Source organism: Motacilla alba, unplaced genomic scaffold (genome assembly GCF_015832195.1).
Source record: "Motacilla alba alba isolate MOTALB_02 unplaced genomic scaffold, Motacilla_alba_V1.0_pri HiC_scaffold_28, whole genome shotgun sequence".
NCBI lineage: Eukaryota > Metazoa > Chordata > Aves > Passeriformes > Motacillidae > Motacilla > Motacilla alba.
In genome coordinates, this window is record NW_024037374.1 from 1,672,653 (window position 1) to 1,684,714 (window position 12,062).

Below are 12,062 nucleotides of genomic sequence, written 5' to 3' on the forward strand. Positions count from 1 at the left end.
AGGTATTGGTGGGTTAGGTAGGCTTCAGGTGTGATGGTAACTTTTTCAGTACTTCAATCTTCTTTTGAGTGAGAGAAAAGAACAAAATGCAAGTGTATGAAAAACAACATGAAGACATTAAAGTTAATAAAGAAGAAGTGAAGTCTTAGATGGGAGGGGTGAGAAGATGCTTTGTTTTTAGAGCTGAAATCTTCTTGTAAGCTATAAAGAAAATATTCTTTTTCCTTATAACACATAAAACTATAAGGAGATGAAAGTGTTCAAATTGAGATCAAGTAAAGGCCTCTATGTTAAAGTAAGCAGATGTTAAAATAGCTGTACTCCCATGAGAAGTTTGAACAGAGAAAGAGAGAAGAGTACTCTTGTGCTTCTAAAAAAAGAAGTTTTCTGTTCCCAAAGATGAAGATGATTTTAGAGATAGATAATGAGAACTTTTGCCTTTAAACAGCTCATCTTTAAAACAATACCCCATAAATCAACATAGCCCATTGACAAGCTGTGGAAAGGCTTGTAGAAATAAGAAAGATTTCACTATAGTAAGGTTCTTCGGGCAGCTGTTATTCATGATGAAATTGAGAACCACAAGAAAACTGTTTTTTCCTCTTGTAGAAAAGCCTCCATAACTTTAACACGAGGGACTTCTCTCCCTAAGTGAACTAAAAAAAGACCATTTTAGAGGTAGTAAACTGACTAGAAATCTTAAGTTCAGTTTCTTTACATTGTCAGTGAGAAAGAAAAAATCTCAGGGAGCAGAGAGGTATTCTGAAAAGTTTGTTCTGATTCTTACTACCTTTTTTTTTTCCTTTTAGTTACTTTTAATAATTTTTTTCTTTATACCCTTTTAAAGTTTTTAGCCCACTTTACCTTTCTCCTAATCCTAGGAGACAAACAAACAACAAAAAGTGAGTGTATTAGTAATTAACCAACACCAAACCCATCACGTTCTTTAGTACATTAGCCAAAAAAATCTCAAAATTAGAGAAATCCTAAATTAGCAATCCAAAACCACTGCACCCTAGCACAGACCCAGTCACTCCAGGTATGATCCCAGTATGAATCCACTCTGATCCCAGTCTCCCCAGCATGGTCCCAGTCAATCCCCGTTGCCCCCAGTGCAGACTCAGTGACTCCCAGTTGCTCTCAGTGTGTTCCCAGTCACCCCCAGTATGGTCACAGACACTCCCAGTCAATCCCAGTTGGTCCCACTGTGATCCCTGTTGCCCCAGTTCTGGCCCTGCTGGGTCCCAGGGTGCTCTGATCCTGCTCCCATTGGTCCCAGTCCTGGGCGTGGTGTGTCCTGGTGTATCCCTGTGTGTTCCGGTGTGTCCCAGTGTGTCCCGGTGTCCCAGTCCATCTCAGTCTGTCCCAGTGTGTCCCGGTCCCTTCCCTTCCCTGGGAGTGACTGGGATCATACTCGTGGAAAGTGGAACCTTACTGGGCCAAGTGGATGTGACTGGGAATGACTGTGAGTATGCTGAGGGCAACTGGGATGTACTGGGAGTGTCTGTAACCATACTGGGGGTGACTGGGAACACACTGAGAGTCCCAGCAGGTCCAAGGACACCGTGGTGACACTAGGGAACCTCATGGAACCCAGGGGATCATTGTGGCACCACTGGAGCCCATGGAACCAAGGAGCCATGGTGACACAGCGGGGCTTCATGGAGCCCAGAGACCATGATGACTCTGTGGGGCCTGATGGAACCATGGAGACCATTGTGACCCTTCAGGGCCTCGTGTCACCAAGGGGGCATTGTGACACCTCAGGGCCTCCTGGAAGCAAGGGACCATTGGGACACTGTGGGGCCCCATGGAACCGAGGGAACATGGAACAGGTCTGGCTGGCTTGGCCTCCCAGGGGCCACCTGACAGGTCTGGCTGATCTTGGGATGTCAAGGGCTGCCTCTCATCAGCTCCTGGAGCACTGGGTCTCCGTGCTTTCCTTGCTATGGAAAAGAACTGTCCATCTCTTCTAAGGACCCATGGCCAGAACTGGGATTTCACCTCTAAATTTCTTTATATCCAGAGACTTTTCCGGTAGAAATATTGCCAGGACAAGTCTGTCTGGCAGCAGTTTCAGGAGGGTCAGCTCTCATCTGTCCCAAAAACTCTAGGGAAGGCTCCGTGCTTTCCTTCCAATGGGAAAGAACTGTCCTGCTTCTACAGGCACACATGGCTGAGATTGGGCTCCCACCACCAAATTCCCTGTCTCCAAAGACTGCTCCCAGACAAAATATGCCATTTCTGACAAGTCTGGCTGGCCTTGGCCTAGTGAGGCTCTCACCTGCCTTCCAAACACTGGGGCTCTGTGCTTTCCTTCCTATGGAAAAGAACTGTCCTTCTCCTCCAGGTGCCCATGGCCAGAATTGGGATTTTACCTCCAACATTCCCTATTGTGACAGACTGGAGGAGATTGTTGGATCAAAACATTTTGTGGGTGTGGGAGAGGAAGGGGAAGGTCCAGCCCTGCCCTGCCTGAAACCCCAGCACTGCCCTGCCCTGGAACCCCAGTCCCCCCAGAGCCTCTATCCCAGCCCAGCAGTGTCTGCCAGGCCCTGGCACAGCACAGGCAATGCTCCACAGCCACCTCTGCAGCCCCCAGCCCAGCTCCTGAGGGACCAAATGAGCCCAAGCCCCACCTGGGGGAAGGGCCCAGGAAGACCAAGGGGTATTGAAGGCTGAGCACAAGGCAAGCACACATCTTGACCCTACCTCCTCTTGGAATTTCCATCTGAACACCGCTGGAATCCAGGAGTTGGTAGCTGTGTGTGTGCTTCTCTAAATCATTTTTGTCTTTCTCTCTTTCTGTGTCTTCTATTTCTGTCCTCTTGCAAATTTTGATTAACTTAAAATACAGGAACTTAAAGTTTGTGAAGTTGAATGGGCCAAGTTAATGCTTTAAAAAGTGTTTTTTCTTGACTGAATGTCATATAAAACCTTTTGCCAAAGCTTTTATTATTTTCTGAGGTTCCCAGTAAAGGCTGTTTGGTTGTTGTGAACTCTTGAGGATGTAAGTTGGTATTTTTCCAGTACATCCAACTCAGAGTACACAAACAATTGTAATTACTTAAAAAAGTCTCCTTGAGAGAGTTTTTTAGAGGATGGGAGTCAGGGCTTGTCTGTCCTGCTTGGCACAGCCCAGGCAGGGCTCTCCCAGCCACATTCCACACTCCATTTCCCAGCTGCAGCTGCTGGTGCCTCTGAGTTGTGCTGCCCCAGCCCCAGGGACGCTCTCCTTGTCTGCCCATTCCCCCACGGGCTCTGGCCAGGGATGGCCTCAGTGGGGGCTGCTGACATCCTCAGCAACTCTGGTGCCCCATGGAAGCAAGGGTCCCTGGTGACACTGCAGGATCTTGTGTCACCAGGGCTCCATAGTGACACTGCAGCACCAAGGAATTCATGGTGGCACTCTGAGGCCTCATGGAGCCAAGAGGCCACTGTGACCCTGCAGGGCCTTGTGGAACCATGCAGAGCATTGTGACAGAGCAGGACCTGGTGTCACGATGGGGCCATTGTGACACTGCAGGGTCCCATGGAATCAAGGGGCCAGTGCTGCTCCTCAGGGACTCCTGGAATGAAGGAAACATGTTTGACACTGTGGCGTCCTTTGGGACCAAGAGGCCACTGTGACACTGTGGAACCAAGGAGAGCATTGCTACACTGCCAGACCTCATGGAACCAAGGACCTATTGTGACACTGCAGGGTCCCATGGAATCAAGGGGCCAGTGCTGCTCCTCAGGGACTCCTGGAATGAAGGAAACATGTTTGACACTGTGGCGTCCTTTGGGACCAAGAGGCCACTGTGACACTGTGGAACCAAGGAGAGCATTGCTACACTGCCAGACCTCATGGAACCAAGGACCTATTGTGACACTGCAGGGCCTTGGGGACCACAGCTCCATTGTGACATTGTGGGGCGCAAGGATCCAAGGGACTTTGTGACACTCTGTGGCCCTGTGGAACCAAAATGGCACTGTGACACTGGGAGGCCTCATGGAATCATGGAGACCATTGGGACACTCTGGGGCCTCATGGAACCCTGGTGACACCAAGTTGGCTGGGAGTGTTGATCTGCTGGAGGGTAGCAGGGCTCTGCACAGGGCCCTGGACAGGCTGGATCCAGGGACCAAATCCAACAAGGTGAGGTTTAACAAGTCCCAGTGCCGGGTCCTGCACTTTGGCCACAACAACCCCTGCAGCGCCACAGGCTGGGGACAGAGGGGCTGGAGAGCAGCCAGGCAGAAAGGGAGCTGCAGGGACTGCTGGACAGCAGGCTGGACATGAGGCAGCAGTGTGCCCAGGGGGCCAAGAAGGCCAATGGCTCCTGGCCTGGATCAGGAATGGTGTGGCCAGCAGGAGCAGGGCAGTGATTCTTGCCCTGTGCTGGGCACTGCTTGGGCAGCACCTCGAGTGCTGTGTCCAGTGCTGGGCCCCCCAATTTGGGAAGGATATGGAGGGGCTGGAGCAACAAGAGAAGGGCAAAAAGGCTGGGGAGGGGTCTGGAACACAAGTCCTGTGAAGAGTGGCTGAGGGAGCTGCTGGGGTTGTTTATCCTGGAGAAGAGGAGGCTCTGGGGAGACAAGGCAGTGTCAGGGCACAGGATAGACTTGATGATCTCCAAGGTCTTTTACAACCTTGCTGATTCTGGGATTCTCTGAAACCACCCTTGGAGCAGTTGCACAATGAGCCCTGGGACTCCTCTCCAGAAGCTCCAGCAGCCCAGGTGCCTCAGCTTCTCCTGGCAGCCCCAAAGCCCATCCTGTCAATCCTGCAGAGCCTCTGCAGCTCCTCCTCACTGCCCAGAACAGGGAGCCCCACAGGCAGACACAGCAGCCCAGATGGGCCCCCCTGGCCTGGGCTGCCTGTGGCAAGGGAGCAGCAGGAGGCACTGCAGGAGCCTGCAGACAATTGCTGCAGCACTTGGAGGATGATCCTGCTCCCCAAGGGCCGTTCCCATGGTGCCAAGTCAGGAACTGCGATGGGGAGTGGGGCCAGAGAGGAAAGGGCAAACAGGGATGGGCTGTTTGCAGGGCAGGGAACATGGATGGCGAAGTGGAAGAAGTTTGTACCAGGAAAAGAGTGAAGAAAGCAAAGGTGAAGCCAAGGAAATGCTCAGGGCAGTTTGGGGGTGGCTGCCAGGCAGCCCTGGCTCTGAGCAACAGCATCTGCAGTGGGACAGGAAACTCCCAGCTGATGGGAACAAACTTTCTGGCTGCCTGCAGAGGCCAGCACAAAGCTGAGTGCTTTCCCTGCTGTCCCCCAGCCCTTGCTGGCCCCAGGGGCTGATGGCATTTGTGCTCCCTCAGGTTGATGTCCCCACAGCAACAGCATGGGGGTGCTCCCGCCTGCTGTGTGCAATGCAAACAGGGGCTCCTGAGCCAGTGCTGCCGTGCCTGTGCCTGCAAGGATGCGGCACCTGTGTGAGCTGGGGGAGAGGCCAGGGCTGCAGAGGGGGATGGTGCTGGCAGCTCCATGAGGACGCTCTGGGACGCTGCCCTGGGCTGTGCAGCGCACTGGGGATGGATCAGCCCCTGCTCTGCTGCTCCTTCCCGTCTCCCCCAGGGCCCTTGCAGAGCCCCAGCCATGCTGTTTGCCCCCAGCCTGCCCACGGCCACCCTGGGGCTGCTCACGGGGGTTTGCTGTGCTGAGCATTGGCCTGGCCATGTTCCTGAGAAAACCTGGGCAAGGAGGCTGGAGCCCCCAGGCCCTGGCCTGAGGCGTCAGCGCTGCCCCAGCAGTGCCCATGGCCTGTCGCTGCTGCAGCCCTGGCACTGCCACCCCCAGCACTGTGCCCGGCCCCGAGAGCACTCAGGCCCTACAGCAACACCAGGGCCACCAGGGCAGCGGGGCAGGGCCACGGCAGCAGCACTGGCAACACCAAGTGCTGCTGCTGCTGCTGGGCACAGCTGCTGGGCCAGCACTGATCTGCCGCCAGCTCTGCACACAGACATTGCTGCTGCAGCTCCAGAGAAGGCAACAAAAGGGCATCTCTGCAGAAAACTCTGCTGGGAGATCCTTTAGTTCCTTTACAGCCACCGAGAGCACAGCCCCTCACTGACACAGTCTGTGGCCACAGGGTAAGTGGAGGGAAACAAGATGAGAAATGGCACAAACTATGACATTTCTTTGTGGAAAATATTACCAAGTAAAACAAGGAAAAGGAATATCCTCAATGAAGCAAACAAGAAGTATCAAAGATGACCTTTATTACAAGTGATTTGCAGAAATTGGCCAGCAGTTTAATGTTCCTGAAACCATGCAGTCATCAGTGTCCACACTGCAGCCTTGAGCTCCTGGTTCCTCAGGCTGTAGATGAGGGGGTTCATGGCTGGAGGCACAACTGAGTACAGAAGTGACACCACCAGATCCAGGGATGGGGAGGAGATGGAGGGGGGCTTCAGGTAGGCAAATGCGCCAGTGCTGAGGAACAGAGAGACCACGGCCAGGTGAGGGAGGCAGGTGGAAAAGGCTTTGTGCCGTCCCTGCTCAGAGGGGATCCTCAGCACGACCCTGAAGATCTGCACATAGGAGAAAACTATGAACACAAAACAACCAAATACCAAACAGGCACTAACAGCAAGAAGTCCAAGTTGCCGGAGGTGGGATTTTGAGCAGGAGAGCTTGAGGATCTGAGGGATTTCACAGAAGAACTGGCCCAGGGCATTGCCATGGCACAGGGGCAGGGAAAATGTATTGGCTGTGTGCAGCAGTGAATAGAGAAAGGCACTGGCCCAGGCAGCTGCTGCCATGTGGGCACAAGCTCTGCTGCCCAGGAGGGTCCTGTAGTGCAGAGGTTTGCAGATGGACACGTAGCGGTCGTAGCTCATGATGGTCAGGAGGGGAAACTCAGCTCCAATGAAGAGCAGTAAGAAAAAGAGCTGTGCAACACATCCTGTGTAGGAGATGGTGCTGGTGTCCCAGAGGGAATTGTGCATGGCTTTGGGGACAGTGGTGCAGATGGAGCCCAGGTCAGTGAGGGCCAGGTTGAGCAGGAAGAAGAACATGGGCGTGTGCAGGTGCTGGCCGCAGGCTACGGCGCTGATGATGAGGCCGTTGCCCAGGAGGGCAGCCAGGGAGATGCCCAGCAAGAGGCAGAAGTGCAGCAGCTGCAGCTGCCGTGTGTCTGCCAATGCCAGCAGGAGGAAGTGGCTGATGGAGCTGCTGTTGGACATTTGCTGGGGCTGGACCTGTTTATGGAGAAAGGACAGTGACAAATTAGAGGAGGCTGCTTTGAGCCAAACCTGTGCCATCCCCTGCAGACTGTCCCACTGGGATTCACCCAGCCTTGTTCCTGCTCTGGGAAAACCTTCGCCTAGGAAGCTGCCTCAGCTCCAGTTGTTCTGGCTGAGTGTGCCAGGAGCAGCAAGGCCTGTGTATGGGGGCTCTCAAGGTGCCATCCCTGCCCCACTGCCCTGGGTTTGTGGCAATATGGCAGAGGGCCAAGGCTGGATATTCAGGATTTGTCAGGGGAATCACTCCTAATGCTGAAAGGCTTGGTAGCATCTGCGCTCACACTTCTGAAGAATAGCAGGAGTTGTATTTAGGAATGTTTTTCCTACCCACACATCATTCTTTTCTCTCTGTGGTCAGAAATCCTCAGCATTTCTGCTGCACTCAGAGTTTGCCACTGAGAGATGGGAGAGGCAAAGGATTCCCTGGGGCTCAGGGAAGGTGAGGGGCTGCATGGGCTTGTTCCCAGCTGCCCTGGTTTGCACCTTTGGCTGCAATCAGAGAACAATCACACTCCCGGCTCAGCCTGGGATAAACCAGACCTTGCCCAGAGCAGAAGGATCCCTGAATGTCTCACCCTCTCTAAAGGTCTCTGGGCAAGGTCTCAGCACCCCCTTGTGCCAAGGACACTCACGGCTCCTTGGCAAACCCAGCAGCATTTCCTCAGCTCTGGCAGCTCTGCCCTTCCCTAGGGGACATTCAGGGAACTCTGAGAGGCTCTGGCACAGATCTGCACCCAGGAGGGCAGCTCAGAGCATTGCAGGGCACAGCAAGGAGATCCCTGGCTGTGCCCATGATGGGATCTCAGGGAGGGGGCTCAGCTCATTCCCCTTTCCCATGGACTGCTTTGCCCACAGCCCCACGGGTCCCAGGGAAGCTTGGACACCCCATTCCCATGGACACCCCTGCCTGGCAGGAATGCCAAGGGCAGTGCCTGACTCAGCTGCTGCAAATGCCAGAGCCTCCCTGAGAGCAGCAGATCACAGTGACAATATCAGGGCAGTGCAGAAACAAGAGAAGATGTTGTGGTGCTGTGCCTGAGAGGGCAGGGCAGAGACAGCCGGGCACTCAGGACAGTGTTCCCGTGCCCAGCTGTGCCCAGCACCTCCCACACACCAACAGTGCCCTCCTGCCCCCAGCACTGCTCTCTTCAGCCCCCTCTCCTTCCCTGAGCATCTCCCTGGGCCTGGACATTCCCTCCTGGGAGGAGCCTTGTCCCTGCCAGCGCTCACAGAGCCCATCCCAGCCTGTGTGCCCTCGCCCCAGCCCTACAGAAACCTGCCTGTGTGCAGGGCCCTGGCTGGGGCAGGCTCTGGCTGCAGGTGGGCAAGGGCAGCTCAGGAGAGCCCTGCTGGGCCCTGCAGAGGTGATGCTGCTGCTGTCCAGGGCTGAGCAGTGGCTGAGGGCCCTTTGGGAGGCTCCCAGCAGAGAGACTGACCTGTGGTTGTGATATTTTGTGAAAATCCCTTTGCTGGGATTTTCTTCTCTTGAGAAGCTGAGAGGGCCTCAGCTTCAAGTGTAAACAATTTGTTATCTGCTCCTGTGGAATGCAGCAGGTGCTTTCTCGATTGGTCAGTGTGGGATGTTTCTACTTGGTGGCCAATCGAGGAGGCAGCAGCTCTTGGACTCTCTAGGAATCACAGAACTTTTTTATTCAATCCTTTCTATTCCTGTCTCACCTTCTGATGAATCTTTCTCTCTGTTCTTTGTAGTATAGTTATAGTGTGGTCTTTTTAATGTAATATATATCATAATATAATAACCCAGCCTTCTGAAATGGAGTCAAGATCTCTCCTTCCCTCCACCAAGTCCTGACTGCCCAGAAGACCCATGGTAATAAATGTGACCCCAGACGTGGCAATACTGACTCCCCAATGTTACAGTTCAGGAATCTCTGTAAATGTTCAAACATTCCTTTGATGATCCTGCTGTGTGTCCCTTTCAACGCAGAATGTTCTGTCATTCTAGGTATTCAATTGCTGTTCTGCTTCTCTCATCCCGCTGTGGTCTATAATCAAAAGAGAAAAAAAAAACTCCTTGCAACACTGTTAGAGCAGTAAAGTAAAAAACAAACCTGTATTGGAAGCTTCCAGGCGTCCTGCTGGGGATGGGCCACACCCGGCCCCTGATTTCAACAGTTGATTAAGGTTGATAATTCAGGATATTTAACAGGAACATCCAATAGTGGATTCAGTTGCCACAGTTACACACCCCTGGGTCAACCCATTGGAGTAGGTCCAAAGGCTTCTTTTGCCTTCACTATTTGTAATGACTGCACACATTCTGGTCAAAAACCAAAATGTTCTTCTTCTAGGTCCTCTTCCTGATAATAAGGCTATACAGTACTTCAGGAATGTATTTAGACAGTCAGCTTAGTGTTCTAAAATCTAAGAGAAACATTAGGAATTGTACTAGAGTTAATTAAGGATTATAGTAATAGAAGTATATAATAGTAGTTTAATAGAGTTAATTAGGAGTTTAATAGAGTTAAAAAAGATTATAGATTTAAATCTATATAACAGTAGTTTACAGAACGATGAATATATGAAAAATGTAGAAAAAGGAAAAATCTTTTTGTCATCACCCCAACTATCCCACGCTGCTCCAAGAAAGAAAATTGAAAACACTGCCAGGAAAGCTCCTGATTTTTCTAGCAATCCCAAGCTTACCTTCATTGGAAAGTGTCCTCTGGAGCTGTGCCCAGGCTGGTCTGGAGCTGGGAGCAGCCCTGCCGCACCCAGCCCCTCTCAGCAGCAGCACCTGCCCTGCTCAGGGTGGCTCCTTCCCCCCACAGCTTCTCCCCAGCGCTGGCAGCAGCTCCCCGGGCCGGCTGAGAGCTGTCCCTGGCAGGCAGCAGAGTCCCTGCCCCAGCACAGCGCCCTGGGCTGCAGGAGCCTGCTCTGCAGGACAGCCCTGGGCACCCCTGGCTGCTCTGCACAAGAGACAATCAGAGAATGTACTCACAGAGTCTGTAGGCATTGGGATGTTGCAGCTGTAGGAGATCACTCCAGGAGCTGCAGCTGCATTGTCCTGCAGCCAGAGGTTCCTGTGCCAAGGGCTGGCAGGGATTCTGCCCCAGGCACTTCTCAGCACCTTCCCAGCCCTGACTGATTGAAGCTCTCTGTGCCTCTGTGCTGTGCCCGCGGTGGCTGCAGGCAGTGCCCCAGCCCTGCTGGGCTGGCAGAAGAGCTGCTCAGCAAGAGAAATGTGCTTTTCAAGCTCTTCTTGCTTACCAGGAGCTGCCTCTGTGTCAGCAGCCCAGCCCAGCTCAGCAGCACAGCCACAGCACAAGGACTTTAATGAGCCTCTGGGGCTTTGTGCTCAGGCCCTGAACATCAGTCCCTGAGAGGCAGCTGAAGAAAGCTCTCCAGAGCTCCAAGTCAGAATCACACTCCAAAGTTTCTTGGACTTTTAATGGGTCCCAGGGAGGGCCACGACTGAGAAAGTGTCCCCAGGCCCCAGGCAGAGCAGAGAACTGCAGGCAGTGATGACAGGTGGGGACAAAGAGAAGCCAAGGCTTGGTGCCCTGGGGCACAGCAGGCTCTGTGCCACCAAGGGCTGGCAGGAGACACCTTGTCCTGAGGCCCTGGGGCCTCCTGGCACAGCCCCAGCCAGGCTGGCCACTGGCAGCCCCTTGTCCTGCCCTCAGCATCCCCCCCTAGCCCACATGCCAGTGGCCTCAAGGATCTGCTGGAAGGAGTCCCTGGGGAGCCTTGCTCAGCAATGGCCCTGGGGGCTCCTTCATGCTCCCAGGGACTGCAGGCTTTTCAAAGGACTTTGGCTTTGGCTTTTGCCTTGGAGTCTCTGAGAGGTTTCTGCAATCCTGGCCTCCAATGATCTGCTGTAATTAGTCCCTGGAGAGGCTTTGTCAGTAACAACACTCTGTGGGGCTCATTAATGCTTCAGGGTAGTTCAGTTTTTTAAGGTAGTTAGTGTTTCCCTTTTGATAGGGACTCGATGAGAATGATTGTGCACTCACAGCCTCCAATTATCTGCTTTAATTAGTCCCTTGAGCTTTTATCAGTAATGACACTCAATGGGGCTCATTAATACTTCAAGGTACTTCCGTTTTTTAAGGTATTTGGTTTTTCCTTTCTGGTACAGACTCTGTGAGAGATTTGTGCAATCATGGCCGCAATTATCTGCTTTAACGAGTCCCTTGAGAGCTTTGTACTGACACTCAGTGGGGTTCATTAATGCTCTGAGATACTCAAGGTTTTTAAGGTACTTCTGAATTTCTTTTCCACACTGAATCTCTGAGAGGATTTTGTGCCATCCTGGCCTCCAGTTCTCTCCTCCAAGGAGTCCATGAGGAGCCTGTGTTGGGGATGGACCTCAGTGGGACCCATTCATGCCTCAAGACACTTTGGGTGTTTCTTGTGATTTTGACTCCTGGCAAAGTTTGTGCAATCTCCTCTCAGGCCCTGAGGGTCCAGGGCTCAGCTCCAAATGCACCACAGGGCTCATTAGGATGAAGGGAGTCCTGACAAACCACGGCTCTGCCTTGATTTCCCTCTGGTATAGTCCAGTTCAGCAGGAAGTTTTCCTTTTACAGTTATGAAGAAACATTTCACTGAGCTTCTAAGAAATATGTAATCCTATTTTAGAGCGCATTTTATCACTGTTCTCTTTTGAGAAGAGCTGATTGCAGCATTCTGTGATTGATATCGATGTAGGGCTGCTCGTAAGGAGGGCTGGCCAGGTCAGAGAAGTTGTACCTTGGAGCTGACCCGATGTAAACAACCTTGCCTCACATTCCCCAACCTCATGTGAGAAAAAAAAATCACTTTCAAAAATTTAAATGGTTTATTAAGACCTTATCATAATACAA

General features: G+C 52.5%; 1 protein-coding gene and 1 pseudogene across 1 annotated transcript; both read right to left on the reverse strand.

Annotated features, from left to right (window-relative positions):
- The window catches only part of LOC119696322, a 2,199,709-nt pseudogene that overhangs the window by 794,403 nt on the left and 1,393,244 nt on the right, over positions 1–12,062 (reverse strand).
- Positions 6,241–7,173, reverse strand: LOC119696353 (olfactory receptor 14I1-like). The gene has a single exon (XM_038126060.1). The coding sequence runs from the start codon at positions 7,171–7,173 to the stop codon at positions 6,241–6,243; it is 933 nt and encodes a 310-aa protein (XP_037981988.1).